Source organism: Protopterus annectens, chromosome 9.part0 (assembly GCF_019279795.1).
Source record: "Protopterus annectens isolate FY-2018-M chromosome 9.part0, PAN1.0, whole genome shotgun sequence".
In the NCBI taxonomy this organism is placed as follows: domain Eukaryota; kingdom Metazoa; phylum Chordata; order Ceratodontiformes; family Protopteridae; genus Protopterus; species Protopterus annectens.
The window spans coordinates 1,316,217,238-1,316,235,337 of NC_056743.1; the positions used below are offsets into that span (position 1 = coordinate 1,316,217,238).

Below are 18,100 nucleotides of genomic sequence, written 5' to 3' on the forward strand. Positions count from 1 at the left end.
ATGGCAGCAAATGACTAGGGCATTATGGGTAGAGGGAGGAGCTCAAGAGTTGGATCCTAGTCTGTGGAATGCGGCAGAGTTGGATCTGAGGTCAGATCTGTAACCCATAAGTTGGGGAATGAAAAGGACAACATCATACAGTAACTTTTCATAAGCAAACAAACAAAAGGTAAAAGGCAATTTAAACTCCTTCTCCATCAACAAAAGAGTATATTAACCACAGTTTATCTATTGAAGAAGTTGTTTTAAACAATTTTTTACCACAAATGTAAAAAAATGTGCGCTCCTGTTTGAAAGCACATAAAAGTCATGAGAACATCAACAAAAACACTTTTCCCATATTAAAAGTACTTTTTTTTTTTTTTTAAAGAAAAAGTATATATTTTGAAGTAAAAGGTGATGTGGAATGCCCCCCAAAGGGAACGTATCTTCCCAGTAATGGAAGAGCATTAGCAGAGCAGACTGTTACTCCTACAAAAACTGTACAGACACGTCTTCCTATCAGCAGGAACACTTTGGCTTGGCACCCAAACTTGACTTTTTAGTCAGTTCAACTTAAGTTGACCAACAGTTTGAGCAAATGGATTGTGTCCAGAAACTTTGGAAGCTTGCTGGCTGGAATAGCCTATGCAACATATAACCCATATAGCTTACTATCATAATGATGAACATCAACACTTTACAACTGGCTGCAAACAAAGAAAATTAGTGAGGCCTAATGGAATAAAACAGGCATTTGTCTGCATAACCAGTGACCAAGTTTGAGAACGGACTCAGAGGGCTGATGGGATGAAGAGCTGGAGTGGGGACAATGGGAAACCACTGTCTGTGTGACATCTGGGGAACACAAAAGAGACTCAGGTGTCTTACTACATAGGGAAGGGGTGGCAATAATGATGTGTTGTCACTGCACATGCTGTTCCCCAAAGACTGGGACCTTGGTTGGCTGCCACACACACACAAAGATTCTGTGTCACACGCCACTGAATTCTTCTTCTCTGTGCACTATGAAGGAGTACTATGAAGAAGTCAGAATGGTTACATACAGAAGTATCCTGAAAAGAATCCCTTACAGATGTGGAGAAGGGTGGTTGCAGCAGTCAAGGGAACAGACAGAAGGCTAAATAAAGCCAAGGGGAGGGTAAAAAACAAAACAGTAGGGTGCATGGGCTGCCCCTTGCAGTCACTGAAAAAAGTCATTCAAATACTCATACAGATATCTAACTGTTGGCAATCAGGTGGAGACTGAAGTCTACCTCTGGGAAAAGTCCTCCAATACTTTAACATGAGCAACAGATTTTTTTAACCTTCATTTAATTCTTCATGCTACTGCTGTTTAAGAAGCCTTACATATTCCGATGATCCACCTAGTCTGAATAAGTACAACTGCTGCTACAAGTTAAAAAATGAACAGTGATCAGGCAGTGTGTGACCATAGCTGGTTGACTTTTTTCTTATTCTCCACAAGACCTTCATATACACAAAGAGCAAAGTCAATGAATACAGAAAAATCACATAACTGTGATTTATTAATGTCAATAAAAATATATTTACAAATATTAAAAAACATATTTTTATGTACATGTCTGTAGAACCAAATACCATTAAAGAACTCTCCTGAAACAGCATGAAAGGAACTCTCCTGAAACAGCATGAAAAGAACTCAAGAATGTTCAAAGACAGACTACAAATGTCTAAAGGGAGCCATATCTTGTAAAAACTCAAACCTGCAAAGTGTTTCACATTTATAATGCCACTGATCAGCATATACAATGGTCCTACTTTTACTGTTGTCCTGGCCACTTTGTGGAAAATTAAACTTGTAAGACTGCTCATAATAGGCATCACAATGTCATCAGCTTAGAGAACAAGGTGAATGTTTACTTTTTACTATGTCTTTAGCAACTGCCAGCTTATTAGTATATATGTAACTGTGTCCATATGATAGCACGTCCTGGCACCAAGAACATTTTTTTTTACAAGGGGGAAAATGAAAATCCACTGAAGACATCACACCCGCACAGAAATGAACATGATCTGCAATCCCTCCCTCAAAAATTGCGAACACACTCAAGTACATGAGTTAAATGTGATGGTGCTCGATTTTGCCTCCTCTCTAGAAAGTGAACTGTGTAATGCTCTCCTCATGCTCCCTGTCGATGGATTTCATTATTAGCATCGTCTCTTCTCTTCCAGATCTACAAAAAAATAGAAAACAAGGACAGAATTAATATAATCACTTGACAGCTGTAGAAATGAGTGATCTATGCAAGTCATCTAAATAATCTAGATCAAAAATGCTCAACACTAAACAATTAGCAGCAACAAGTATTACGTGAAACCTTCTTAACAACCTTAAAGCAATTCTGTTGTTAAAATACCCATGTGTGCGACCCAGTACGACTTAAAACAAGTAGTACGATTGCTAGTACAAAAGTTACAAACTGCTCTCTTCTTCTACATTCCAGCTACTCTGTAACTGCAAGAACATTCGCATTATTCTAACTTAACCTCATATTAGGTATACTGTAGACACTGCTGATTCACATCACTTCTTAACAGAATTAATGCATTGTTAAAAAACGTGTATTAAAGAGTCTGCATATGCAATTACCTGGCTAAAATACAGAATGCTGGGCTACAGGATATCAGAAATAATACACTGAACCGAAACTCTGTCTCACTGCACTACTGGTCTAAATACATTGAGTTGCACCTACAACCTTATTAAATAGTAGCAAAGGCCTTCTAATCTACTAAGTAACTCATTGGAGATTTCCCCAGTCTCCTTCACAACAGCGATGTGTTATACTGTTTTTTGTCCATCCTCCAGTATCAGGTATACAAGTTGCCTTTCCTTCTTTTCACGTTCAAATAATTATGTTTAATAATGAGCTAATAAAGAAAGGTGTTTCATATGATGTGTATTCTGCTTCATTCTAGTTCTGCAGGGCTTGCTCCAGTCTCTAAATAATAGGGGAATTGAACCGTTGACTATCCAGAGTCTAAATTTACTGGACAGTACAGTAGTTAGACTTGTGCATCACAGGTCCAAGGTCCAAACCTTCAACTAGGCTGGGATTGATACAGAAAGGTAAAACAGCACAATTCAAGATGAACAGATTAGCCAAGTTGCACTGCTTCATCATTTAATGATTCATAGTCATGTATATCCCTACTAGCACACTTCATTAACTGGGAAATTGTGCGACTATGAACTGCTCAATTGAATCTAATAAGTCAAGTACCCCTACCAATCTGCAATATCATCTGCACAGGTAACTAGCAGACCACACACAGGTACACACTCAACCCACCACCACACACATATACAAAACGAGAGCTGCAGTCACACGCACACACACTCTGCATACTTTACCCAGCTATTAGATAAGGCAGGCTAATGACAAGCTCTGCTACAGATCGCAGCTTTCCTTTACCCAGCCACAGATACAAGACTAATATATTCTGCACAGGCACTTCAAAAAACATGTACACACAGAAGCAGACATATACATGCTCCAAAACATACAAATGACCATTGTTTGCACAAACTGCATTTATGATCTCCCCATTCATATCAAGGCAGGGGTCATTCCTCACACTCACAGATATACATTCAAAATAAGCATTCTTGCATAATACACTCATAGGCGCACACACACACACACACACACACACACACACACACACACACACACACACACACACACACACACACACACACTACTCCCATACCTCACAAAGACACCTACTTCACTTACCTGCACTGGCAACAGGAGCAGGGTGAAGCTTGTGCAGATTCCCTCCCACTGAAATGAAGAGGTGAACACCTCTGAATCACCACATTCATGTATACATTTTCTGCATTGCTCCTGAGAGCAAAATACACAGTACAGACCATCAGGACTTCTTTATTATGCAAGATTCTTAAGTGAGCAACACACTGGGCTGCTGAAGGACCACATTAGCATGGGCTCCACCCCAACATCTATAAATGTAAGTGATGCTAAGCTCTCACTACTTAGTAATGCAAAGCTGTGTTAGTGAGCAGAAATTAAACTGGGATGGCATTGCGTAGTATGTTTGGCACCTTGTGTGGCTTTGCCTGTTAGGCAACCTGCCTATGAATTCTACTCTTGATCTCAAAATGCTGACTGGATGGAGTCTGCATTTTCTCCCAGCCAGGTACTCCAAACACATGCTCCTTAGACAGTCTACACTAATAAGCGTTTTTTAAGCTGCAACACTGCAGTTCATGTATTAGGTCTCCCATGTAAATCAGAATTTGGCTTAAAGGAATTAATATACTTAGCAAAACAAGTAAGTAAAAATTTAGATACTCTATGAAAGTAGAAAAAATTGTAAAGAGATCACTTAAAGGTGTACTATACAATAAATATGTGGAACAGAACTACTCCATTTTTATGTCACAAGTCTTGCACAAGACTTGCAACATGCAAACAGCAAGAAAGTAAAAAACATCTATATTTTATTTACACATTCATAAACTCAATTTTTGAACAATTTGGGTATTCAAAAATGAGCAGCACTGGTGAAGCACTGGTCAATGCAATCAGACATTTTTTAAACATTCTGTGTTTTATGGATTGGGGCTGCCTACACCGGCATCCACACTTGTTATTGCACCAAAGTTTAATACCATTTAGTTTAACTGCATATCTAGACATATCTTCATTCTCTGAAACTCGGAGTAATTAAAACTACATCTGATCAAGCTGAGTAGTGCAATTACAGAGTAAGTCATTTTGGAATACCCCCTTTTAAGTGTTAAAAATGTGAAATATGGCACTGTTCTAAAATTACTTCATGCCTTTTTTCTTCCTCACTTATCACCCCACAGCTAACCACCACTTGCCGTCAGCTAATCCCCAGGTCTATCAGACCCATCTTACCCTTCCACGGGCTCAACCTGACATATCCAGGGCTGGTAAGGTTATTGAGGATGCTGGGGCAGTGTCATATTGTTGCTGAGGAGTGTGCCCTAACTCTCACTATCCTACAACAGCTTTGCGAGCTAAGAAATGGCTGCCTTCAAGAGAAGCATGTTCACTTCCCAGTCTGCACAACCTATCTAGATCAAGCGGTGTACTGCTTAAAGCATGGGTCTCACTAGGCTCTTAATGAGCAAGTCTAGGCTGAAGACATTAACCCTAAGTATAAAGAGTGATGTAACCCAGGACTAGCACGAGTATATAACCCCCCCCCCACACACACACACACACACAGCACAGCACAACTTCAAAGGAATAGCAGATGGGAATGAAATTCATTATCTGCTGTAAAAGCATCCCCTTAAAGATAATTTTTTTCCCAAATTAGTCATATATCTTCTCTTAACTGCTGTAATCTTACTTCAGAGTGCTTTTCTGCAGTAGATCAAAGCAATGAGTTGAGGTCCCAAGCAGTAACCAAGAAAAAAAAATGTCAACCACAAAAGAAAACTCCCTCATAAGAAGCCTCACAATAGCACAATGTTTCCAGAGGTCATCCTCCAAAGAAAACCTAACCAGTTTACAACAGGTAAATATATTCACATCAGTGAAAGGTGCAGCTGCATGCGTCTTTCAAGGCTATATTTCACAGCAAGACTGTTGAGACAACTAGTTATTACAGCACAACTCTCAGCCATCCTCACTAAATGCATTCTATACTTTTTATACACATAAATTATAGATTTTTGATACATTTCACATATATTGTCTGGTAGACCTACAACCTTCTCCACTATCAGCAAAGAAGGTAAACAAGTGGGGTATCTTTAAAAATGTCTTAGTTCATCCAACAGACTACCTAAGCCTTCTGCTGACAACAAGACAGTGGAGAAGCCTTTCATCATTGTTTTTACAGTTAGGATTTAGAACCGGAAGATAAATCAAATGATTAAGGAGAAAGGAACACAAATCTTGCAAGAACTGTAAGAAACAAATCTCTTCCACTTTGTATGCAATATTTTCTTGATTATACCTTTTATTAGTTTTTATAATGTTCAATGTATGAGAAAAGTCTTTGTGGCAAAGACCACAAAAAAATCTCTCCCACTTTTATATAAAAGACATTTTAAAAGCAATTTTTATTTATTTGAATACACAAATTGAGAAAAAGCATATTTCCATTACTTACAAATAATCCGAAGATATGCGACATATTCACTGTACTTTGCTTTTCATTAATGAAGCAGTTGACTAATTGTATTTTTCCAGTAGTAAACACATTTTCCATACATTTATATCTTTAATTTTTAGCATTAGCTCACATATAAATAATGTGAATTTCTCTTTGAGCTAAATTTATGACTCTTCTAAAATTTGGTGAAGATTCACATTCACATGTCCATTGCTAGTAGAGTAGTAGAGGGGGCAGCCCTGGGGGTAAATTTTCTGTTTCACATCTATAGATATAATTTGCACTTGGAAATGGACAAGGATAAATTTTGTTTTATGTGGATGGAGAGTCTGTTCCATAGCAACGGTATCCTCTGCAAAATATACCTGTCCCTCAGTTAAGTGGTCTAGATTTCCCCTTATTCATCTACTAATAAAGATAATCAAGAACCCTTAGTAAAATGTGAAGACATCAGGGGAAAAGATTTTTGGTTCAATGCTGCAGAAAGAACTGCAGAATTTGCCCTAGAAAATTATATAAAATGAGACTTTGCACATTCTATAAACTGTTTTAGATGCTAAGGACTGTTAGCTTTAAAAACAATCACAAAGGTGTAATGAAGAGGAAGTATGTCCTTTATGTATCACATTTTTCAACAGGAAGCTTCATCATCTCTCTCTATTTTTTCTGGGGAATATAGATTATCTACAGATCAACTAAAAAGTCTTCCAATAAATTAAATATTTCCATAAAGGAATATTCTCTAGTGAAGACCCTGAAAACTGGAAGGTATCTCCTCACTAGACTCTTGAGAAGTAGAAGACTCATCTGCATCACACAAACGTCCTCATCACTCGAGGAAGGAGTTATTCCTCTTTTTTTTCTTACTTTTCTCAACCACTGCGGGTACCTATAAAAGTCTGCATTCCTACATTCAGTCCAGAGATTCACATCAGCTCTATAAAGGTACCACTACATTACAGCTTCTCAATCATAAAATTTAAATCCCATGGAGGAAAATGAAGACTGGACCTCTTGAGGTCTCAGATGTAGGATGCCTTTCAGAACAGCTAGGCACAGAGCTTAGACAGACAAGGTGACCCCTGGGTAGGAAGGATGAGACTGCTAACAGCCGCATTTTAACTAAAGTATAGATAGTCTGCAATTGAGGTCCTGCTGCTGGGGATAAAAAATGCTTGTAAATATATGCTCAGCCTGACTTCCAGTTCCAACAACTGCAGATTTATTTTTCAGATGCATTAAAAATGGGTGCTCCCCTGTTTGTTGATATACGTCATCACAAAAGGGTCTCTGGAGCTGAACATTGATTGAAAGTCTACAATGAATAAATGGCTGTCAACACCTCCTTCATACCTACACTTTGCTCTTGACATTCTTGATCCACCTACCTTAATGACGAGGTAAAGAATATGAACTCCTATGCAAAACCTTGTGGTCAGAAAAAGTTTTAGTTTTAGTATATAGAAAATGTGGTAGTGGCTGATGTTGACCTGAGCAGCCTGCCACCACGGCTCTCTCCTGATGGAGGGGTAAAGGGGAATCTCTTTCTCTAGGTCCCAGTTATGCCTGTCACAAGAGTTCTTGGGTATCACTCAAAATGTTTAATATGAAATCTTAAAGAACCAATAAGATGAATGCTGACATGTTATCTCAAGGCCTTTCGAAACACTCAGGTTGTTAAAACTACCCAAAAACTATTAACTGTTTTGGCTGTTTCTTTCTTTCTTTTTGTAAATGCCTGTACCTCAAAAATGTAAAACATTCATGCAATATCTGTTAATGTTACTAATATAACTAACTAGAAAACACCCTGAAGTTGGCCCTCTACCCTTAAATACAATGATCAGTCATTTCTTGACATGTAAAGAAAAAATACAATTTGTATAGCACAACTAATTTAAAGTACAAATATTACATTCACACAGAAATACATATCTCAACTTACAATGGCACATATTTAAGTTTCTGGGAGCTTAACCCCCACCCCCACACACACACACACACACTTTTTCTGAAGGAAAATTGCACTTCAGTTTCAAAAGGCTGCTCTACAAATGTTGTAAATTGTCAGTTTCAAAAGACCACCCTGGAAGTTCACACGGCAAGCTCTCTGTATTGTCAAGACACTGTTACAAAACAAACAAGACAATCACTTGAATGAAATCCTATACAACACACTACACATATGCATACAGCATAATTTTAAATATAATCACATTTGCAGTAGCAAGTAAAATATACATACTTTGCTGTAATACCTGCACACTATGCCTCTCTATGTACTAATCTTCCCATCAATTTATAACTTTATTTCCTTGCTTTACTCAACGCTTTTTGCATTCCATCTTTCTCTATAACTACAGTGGATATAAAAAGTGTACACACCCCCCTGTTAAAATGCCAGGTTTTTGTGATATAAAAAAATGACACCACAATAAATCATTTCAAAACTCTTCTCACCTTTAATGTGACCTATAACCTGTACAATTCAATTGAAAAACCAACACATTTGTTAGGGGAAAAAATAAGAAACGTACAATAAGCTGGTCTCATAAGTGTGCACACACTTAAATCAAAAGGTGCTTCAACAAAAGTATTAGTTTAATTATAGCATTGTCTTCTTGGGTAGGAGTCTATCAGCATGGCACATCTTGACTTGGCAATATTTGTCCACTCTTCCTTGCAAAACCGCTCCCCTCTGAGGAACTGCTCGAGCAGTGGATGAGAGAAGAGGGGAGGTTCTGTGTTATAACGAGCTGAAATGGCTGAGGCGTGGATTTTAATGGAGGAAAAAGACAGGCCCTTGTGAAACATCACAGTTAAGTATTGTAAAATCTGAGGTAAATTGGGTGCTGCTGTGCTCATCCCTTGAGATTGGTTCCAGGCATAGAATTTTTTCCATTTTTCAGCATAAGATTTTCTATTACTAGGTCTCCTTGCCTCTTAAATGATATCCATCACAGGTTTGCTGAGGGATGGTAAAGGAGAGATTAAGTAATTAGCCAGGCTGCAAGGTTCAGTGTTAGAAGCTGAGGGTGCAGAATCTGGTTCTCCTGCTGAGACGGCAGGGAAGGAGTCTGAGGCAGGTACCATGGAGATAACCATGACACTGCGCAGGAAGGGGTACCAGTGTTGGCGCGGCCAGTCTGGAGCGATCAAAATCATCCTTGGTTTGTCCTGTTTGATTTTTAGTAGTCCTCAGAGTCCAAGAGGAACTGCTCGAGCAGTGGATGAGAGAAGAGGGGAGGTTCTGTGTTATAATGAGCTGAAATGGCTGAGGCATGGATTTTACTACATAGCCTACATATCCCCACTCCCATTTTAGCTCAGCTCCAAAACCTTTCCAATCACTACAACCATCTTACTTACACCCAAAAACAAAGAATTATTACCAATTCCTACTGAAATTCACCAAACTCATACAAAGTTTACATAATCTCATAGCCGATGGCGACATCCATCCAAACCCAGGCCCAAAGTCACCAACTACCAGTAACCCCATTGATAAAACCCCTACTAACATAAGAAACTCACTTAATGCCCCAAAATCATTCCTAGTCTGTCACCTAAATATCAGAAGTATAAACAACAAACATCACCTACATGCACTCATAGACATACACTCACCTGACGTTTTCTGCCTTACAGAAACCTGGCTTAAACCCACTATCCCTGACAAGGAAATCTTACCCCCCCCCCCCACTACAATATAGTTAGACTTGACCGTAAAGTTAAAAAAGGAGGTGGAGTAGCCATCCTATATAAATCCTCTCTAGAACTAACTACTTTAAACATCCCCCCCGAACTAACAGCAACCAACACCGAAATAATAGTCTCAAGAATTCAACTCAACAAAAACAAAGCTATAAACATAGTTTGTAGTTATATTCCTCCAGGCAACAACATAAACACCTTAGAAAACACACTCCAATGGTTATCTTCCTCCCTCCCCCAAGAAACAGTCATACTAGGAGACTTTAATATTGATTGGAAAACCTGTTCAGCACAGTTCCCAACCACACACATTAACTTACATGGTTTCTCCCAAACCATTACTACCCCTACCAGAATCTGCAAATCCAACATGAAGGAAAGCATTATAGATTGGATCTTAATAAATAATAACCCTCAGTTGTACAAAACAGGAACCCTACCTGAAGATATGAGTGACCACCTCCTAACCTACATAATTCGAAAAAAAGAAGACATACCCCACCACACCACCTTTATAACCCGCAGAAACACAAAGAACTTTAACTTAAATAATTTCCTAAATGATCTAAGTCTATGTAGATGGGCCAAACTTAAGACACTACCCCTTGACCAAGCAGTCTCAGAATTCAACACCACCTTCCTAGCCATCTTAGACAGGTACGCTCCAGCACGTAGATTCAGAACAAAAAACAGGATAGCACCATGGCTAACCATCACTACTAAACAAAAACTTGCATCTAGAAATAGAGCATGGAACACATGGAGAGCTACCAAATCCCCACTTGACCATATAATATACAAACAGATAAGAAATTAAACTAAAAAATCTATTATGTTAGATAAGCAAGACTACTATTTCAATTTACAGCAAAAACACCAAACACAGCCTCAAAAATTCTGGTCAGGTCTAAATAAGCTACTCCACCCAGGGAAATCAACTACCCCTACCCCCTCATCAACCTCACTACTTCCCCCTGAATCAGTAGCAAATACCTTTAACACATTTTCACTGAAACTGTCAAATCTTTAGCCAACAATCTATCACCCTCCTCTTCCTCTCATGTGAAGTCGGCACCCCTAAAATTCGAGCCTATCCCCACAGACTATATCAAATCTTTACTTGAAAAACTAAAACCTACTACCTTTGCAACTGACCTACTCCCCACTGAATTCCTACAAAAGTCAGCTAAAGTAATTGCTTATCCTATTTCCATCCTAATCAACCGTACAATTCAAGAATCCTACATCCCCTCCATCTGGAAAATCTCACACATTATTCCACTTCATAAAGGAGGGAACTCCACAGAACTTTCTAACTACAGACCTATCGCTATTCTATCTCCCCTAGCCAAAATAATGGAGAAATGCATACAGAAGCAACTATTAGCCCACCTCACCCACAACTCACTCCTAGCATCATCCCAGCATGGTTTCAGACCAGCCCATAGTACTAACACTGCCCTTCTCTCCTTCTCTCACACAATCAACCACAACCGTAATCAAAATCTGCTCTCCTCTGCCCTCTTCCTCAATTATCTAAAGCATTCGACATGGTAAACCACAGGTTACTCTTAGACTCTTTAAACTCACTCTCAATAGACAAATCAGTATCCAACTGGTTCCACTCATACCTAAATTGTCGACAACAAGCTGTCTTGTGGAAAGATAATCTATCCCCCCTTCTACCTGTCACCCTTGGCGTTCCCCAAGGCTCCATTTTAGGTCCACTTCTTTTCTCTATTTTCATCAATGAACTACCCAAAACCATACCACAGGCAACTTCCATACAGTACGCTGACAATTCCACACTAATCTGCACTGCCTCTACTCCAGCAGAATTACAATCCCTAACCCAGTCTACCTTTAACAAAGTAGAAAACTGGCTTAATACTAGTCTACTCCTCCTGAACCCAAATAAAACCAAACTACTACTGTTCACCCCCACCCAAAAGCAAACACCACCAATATTTACAGTCTCTTCTAACAATGGAACCACAATTTCTCCTGAACCAAACACCAAACTACTAGGTATAATCATTGACAACAATCTTAGTTTTAACACCCACATAGACAAAACCATCAAAACAGTAAATAAAAAAATAGGATCTATGTACAGGATTAAGAAATATCTAACCCCAACCACCAGAACCATTATAGCTCGCACACATCTTCTGTCCTCGCTTCTCTATGCCTCACCCATCCTCACTAATCTATCTAAATCAAACCTCAACAAGATGACCAGCTGCTATAACAATATAGCTAGATTTGCCACAGGCTCCACATACAGAACCCACCATTGTAACAATCTTCACAAACTAGGTTGGCTAGAACTACCCAATCAAATAAACTACAACCAACTCATAGTTACTATAAAATCCTATACCAACCAAACAGTACTCCAGTTCTAACTAACATTATCACCCCTTATAATAACCTAACATCCCTCCACTCATCCAGCAGAATGCTAGTTCAAACTATAAAAGCAAACAACACCGCTGGAGATTCCTTGTTCTCCAACTTTACTGGAAAAAAATGGAACTCCCTTCCTCCAGAAATAACTTCCAATACCTCATTGCCTCAATTCAAAAAAGCTCTAAAAACACACATGCTTTCAGAATGGCTATGTCCATGTCTAAACCCCGACTAAATAATCATTATCCCACAAACTTCTCTTAGCTTTCTTTCCTTACCAACTGTATTAGGGTATCCTTCAGTTATACCTCTACTATATTCCTGACTATTCAATCTCTGCTTCATAAAGATTTTCATGTCTTAACTACAGACATTCAACTAACGTTTTGACTGTAACCCAATGTTAACTTCCTAAGATCATTTTAACCTCTATTTCTCCCCCTAAATGGCTACAATAATTTTGTAAATAGATCTATTGGTATATCATTGTTAAATACCTAATTATTTCTCACTAATATCTACATTTCTTTTGATAGTGGTACTAAATGTTTTTGAGAACTTTCAATTATTTACTGCTACTTTCATGTTAACTACTTAATTAGTTGCTACTAGATATTAAAATCTATATTAATATTGCTATTAAATGCTTTGGATAACTTGGAGCTTTTCTCCCCAGGTCTCCACTGAAAATGGATATGTATCCAGTCGGACTTTCCCGGTTAACAAATGTAAAATAAAATAAAATAAACAAATAAATAAAATAGTAGTACTTTGAAGAGCAGAGGCAGAGGGGGTAAGGCATAGACTGATGGGTTTTTCCAGCTGAAGGACAGAGCATCCACTTTCCAGGCTTGTTTGTGGGGAGTCCTTGTGCAAAATATGTCCAATTGGTAGCTCTGGGGAGAGGCAAACAGGTCTATATCTGGGCTCCCCATTTACTTGTCAACATGTTGAAAGTCCTTGGGTCCAGTTTCCACTCGTGTGGGTCCATGAGGCTTCTGCTTAGTCCGTCTTCCAGTGTATTTAATTTTCCTGGCAGGAATTGAGCTTGTAGGTGCACTTGGTAGCACAAGGCTGCATTCCACAATGCCATTCCTAGTCTGCAGAGGGGGTTAGAATGTGTACCCACCTGCTTATTTATGTACCACATAACAGTGATGTTGTCAGTCTTTACCATTAGTTGTCCTGGAAGAATGTGGTCCTTGAAGGCTGTCAGAGCATTCTATACAGCTAAAATTTTGTTTTGATTGACATTCAGGTGCATTTGACTTGGGTTCCATTTGCCCTGAAATGCACTTCCCTGCCAGGTGAGCCCCCCATGCACAGTCTGATGCGTCTGTTGTCAGGGTTTGGGCGGCAGGGCATGGTGTGAAAGGTAGTCCCTTGTTTTGGTGGTAGGCCTCTGCCCACCAAAGGAACTCTAGGCGTAGGCAAGGTATGATAGGAATCATTGTTTCGATTCTAGGTCCTGAGAATGTTGACACCATAGGCTTTTTAGATACCACTGTAGTTTCCTTATATCCAGCCTTGCATATGGAATTAGAAGAATGCAGGAGGCTATGAACCCCAAGGCTTGCAGTATTTGTCTAGCAGATAGCAGGGTTTTTGTGGCCACTTGTTTGAAGTAGGCTGTCAAATGAATTTGTTTCTCTGGCGTGAGGTAAGCCATCTGGGAAGCTGTATTCAAGCTTGCTCCCAGGAATATCATTTGTTGACAGGGTACCAGGTGCAACTTCTTTTCGTTTATGGTGTACCCCAGACAAGTTAGAACCCTTTGTACAAAGGCCAGATGATTCAAAAGTATGTCCTGGCTTTCTGCCTGAATATCGTCCAGGTACGGGCATATCTGAATATTTCTTTGCCTGCAAAATGCAATAACTGGAGCTAGGCACTTTGTGAATACCTTGGGTGCAGTAGATAAGCCAAAGGGCAGTGCAGAGAACTGATGGCGCATGTAGCCTGTTTTGAATTGTAGGTATCTTCTGCAAGATTCCCTGATTGCGATGTGCAGGTATGTTTCTTTTAAATCTAGTGTTGCCAACCAGGCATCTTTGCCTAGCATAGGAAGTAACTGGTCAAGAATCAGCATCTTGAATTCTGGAATCTCCATAAAGGTGTTTAGAGTAGACAGGTCCAGGACAGGACACCATGAATTGTCTTTTCTGGGTACCAGGAAAGGTCTCGAGGGGAAACCTTGTCCATTTTCCTCTTCTGGTACCAGATGAATAGCCCCCATGCTTAAGAGAGAAATGTACTTGTTTTTGGACCTCTGCCCACTGATTTGGGGGTAGGTCCTGCCATCCGCTTGGTGTTGGCAACGTGGAAATGAAATCTGTATCCCTGGGACACTATATTTAAAACCCATTTGTCCTGGGTAATGAGTTCCCAATTCTTTGCATGAAGAGCAATCTTTCCCCCCAAAGGGGCAGTCAGTTGATAAGTGCTTGGAAATTTTAAAAGGAAGTCATTGAGACAGTTTACCATAGGGGGAGTCTTATTACTCCCAGATTTGGAAGTGGAGCCCCCCTACTGCTTAGTTGTGTGTGTCCCCTGGGACTGAAACCTGGGGTTTTTGCTGTGTCTGGGTTTGGCTTGAGAAGACCTGGAAGGGGCTGGAAAGGACCAAGTCTTAGAGGGCCAGTGCCTACTAAATCTAGGAGGCTGAACTTGTAATAAATCATTAACAGTTTGCATAGATGTAGCTTTATCTTCCATCTTTTTAAGAACTTCCTCAGCCTTGTTGCCAAACAGGTGGCCCGGATTTAAAGGAGCATCCAACAATTTAGCTTTAACATGATCAGGCAAAGATTGCTCCTTAAGCCAAGCATGCCTTCTGAGCACAGACCCAGTAACAACAGCCCTGCAAGAGGCCTCTAATGAATCAAAACCACATTGCAAAGTATGTTTTCCAACTTGTTCAGCAGAATGCATTAAATCCTGCAATTCTTTATTTTCCACACAGGTCAGGAATCAACATCATTTTCTGTTTAAGCAGTCCAATAACATGTTGCTGATATTTTAACATATGAAAGTGGCAGTTTAAAGCCCTAATGGCCAAGGTTGCAGAAGTGTTACCTTCTTACCCCATCTATCCAGTGCCCTGGAGTCTCTATCAGAAGGGGTAGGATTTTTAGTAGTAGAAGCCTTAATGCCCCCTTGGGCCCCTGTGCAATAGTCTCTGGATCTGCAATAGGATTTTTAAAAAGGAACTTGTGGGACACAGGGACCCTGTAGTATCTGTCAGGTTTTCTGGGAGCAGGAGGCAGGGAATCAGGGGCCAAACTAGATTCCGAAAAAGCATCATCAACAATGTCTACTACAGGAGGAATAGCTAAAGGCCTATGCTGAGGTAGGAGGAAATCCCTAAGCCTCTTTTTTGAATCAGAAAAATCCTGGCTTTCCCAGTTGAAATGCTCCCTTAGAGTACGTAAGGTTTCCTCAAAAGAAACATCCTCAGGAGGGGAAGCAAAGGGAATGGAGTCCTCTGCATCAGAATCTTCATAAGTAGATAAGGGCAAATCCAGATCATTAGAAGAATCAGAAAAAACAGAATCCTGATCAGAAGCTTCATAATCAAGTTCAGTCCTAGGCCTCTTAGAAAGGGAGGGGGTTAGCTACCCCTCATTAGAGTTATTAGATCCTCAGCCATTCTTATCATTTGTTTTTTAGGCATACAGGCCTGAGCATGTGGCCTGGGAGTAATTTGTTTAGGCAAGGATCGAGATTTAGGCCTAAGTAAAGGAGGCGTTGATTTAATATGCAAGTCCGTAGGCCTGAATACACTCTCAGAAGCCGGTGCCTGCACAGCGGCTCTGGACCCATCCAATGTGCAGACATCCGCCGGTTCCATAGTTGAAGCATCTCGCGGCATACCGGACTCCGAATGGGTCTCAGTAGAGGTCTGCGAATCAGAAGTAGCGGGTATCAGGGGCTGCGAAAACACCTCACTGAGTACCGGCGAACTGGCGAATGGCTTAGGAGAAGCGTCGGTGGCAGTTTTGGACCTCAGTGGCCTGTCTCTGTCTTTATCTTTGCATTTTTTCGGAATCCCAGTAGTCGGATGGCTAACCGATGACATTTCTGGATAATTAAACCAAGAACCGAAATATTTAGAGGCGAAAATATACCGACGACGGATAGTGCGCTGATTAAATAAAGCACAAAACCAACAGCAAGGTACGTAGTGGTCAGGGCCTAGGCAAAGAATACAGTACGAATGAAAATCTTTGAGGTATTTGCTTTCCACAAGTAATACAATTATTAACTTTTACAATTATTAACTTTTACTGACATCACTAAGGAGGAAGAAAAAGTTTCCCCAACGGGGTACTTAACTTTAGTTGAAGACTTCAGTTCTGAAACTCGAAAACGAAAATTTCAGGAGTCGGCCGACTGGCACTTGCGAACTGCTTCTGCTTCGGGCACCGTACAACAAGAAAGACTGATGTAATGGCGTCGGCTGCATGTTTTATATCCCTGACGACCTGACGTCATGGAAGAAGGGACAGCAACCAATGCAGGACCCAAGACTTTGTTAATCAGGCCGACTGAGGGCTACCTGCAGGCAGATAACCCAAATGTAATGACTGCAACAGTGAAACACGAAGAACATCATATACATTAAATTCAGTTGCAATATAATCAGGACCCACTGTTGGTATATTTTTAACACAAGCAACTTTACAAATGTATTTTTCAACAGAAGTCTCTGTATAAATCAGTTTGATATACAAATGACATAATTCTTTACAAAATTCCAGCTAGCTATGCTGGCATATGACACATCCACTGCCCTATTTCTCCTGGCATAGCTGGCAATACCTCACATCGTCACAACAGGTACTTAAAATTTCAATTTTCCCTATAAAATCAACTCCTGAATTTTCCTCTGTACTTAGCTGTGTGACAAACTGGTTTGCAAATATAGCAACAAGTACCCTCAGCAACAACAAAAACACTCAATTCAACCAGCACCCATCATGCAGCATGCATCTATAATTCACGGTGTCTCAATTCATAAGCCCATATGGCAAACCTCCACAAAACCAATGCCAGAGTCATAGGAGATTTCATTGTGAGACGCACTGATGCAACATTCACCAGTCTGAGAAAAGACATGGTCAAAGTCACCTGCCTACTGGGAGCAAGGATTCGCAACATAACACATACATTCATGTCCTTGCACCACAAGTACACAGATGACTCAGTCATAGTACACATGGTAGTTAATCAACTGAGGTGTACCCGCCTAGACTATACGGACAGAAACATGATGGATCTCTCAGAATAAGAGTTTGAGGACGATATGAACCTAGCCCTAAGCAGCATTTTACCTTCACTTAGAATGATACCACAATATGAACAAATAATGATGGACTTTAACTGTCTGAGCTCCTCGTGTCATTCAAAGGGGGGTACAATATACATCTGCCAGACAGGACAGCTCTAACTGCTCTGCCAGGGATGGCCTGCAACTGTCCCCTCATTGCTTTTGTATATTGGCAAAAACCATATCCACCTCCATGGTGCCTTTTTATACAAAGTCATTCTGCAAATGTTTCCAAAATAGCAACACAACATTTGGAAAACATGAAGGTATTATTGGTCAACACTTAAATCATAAACAGAAAACTACACTCCCTATAAGCACTCCTTACCCTAGAATGTATCAATATATGCAGTATCAAAGAGACCTGGTTCAAGAATATTGAGGGCACCCCATCACTGCAAGATTTCAAAGCCTACCATGCATTCAGACCCACCACACTAGATGAAAACACTAAATGCAGAGGTGCCTCTATATTCGTAAAACAAAACTATGCCTCCG

General features: G+C 40.0%; 1 protein-coding gene across 2 annotated transcripts in view; it reads right to left on the reverse strand.

Annotated features, from left to right (window-relative positions):
- Positions 1-1,501: 1,501 nt before the first annotated feature.
- USP39 (ubiquitin specific peptidase 39) overlaps positions 1,502-18,100 on the reverse strand; it is an 882,613-nt gene continuing 866,014 nt past the window's right edge. The window contains exon 13 of one of the 2 annotated variants that reach the window (XM_044084285.1): positions 1,502-2,198. In XM_044084285.1, the coding sequence (XP_043940220.1) occupies positions 2,145-2,198 (54 nt within the window). In that variant the 3' untranslated portion in view covers positions 1,502-2,144. The remainder of the gene's footprint in view (positions 2,199-18,100) is intronic. The other variant, XR_006366329.1, reaches the window with a different exon arrangement.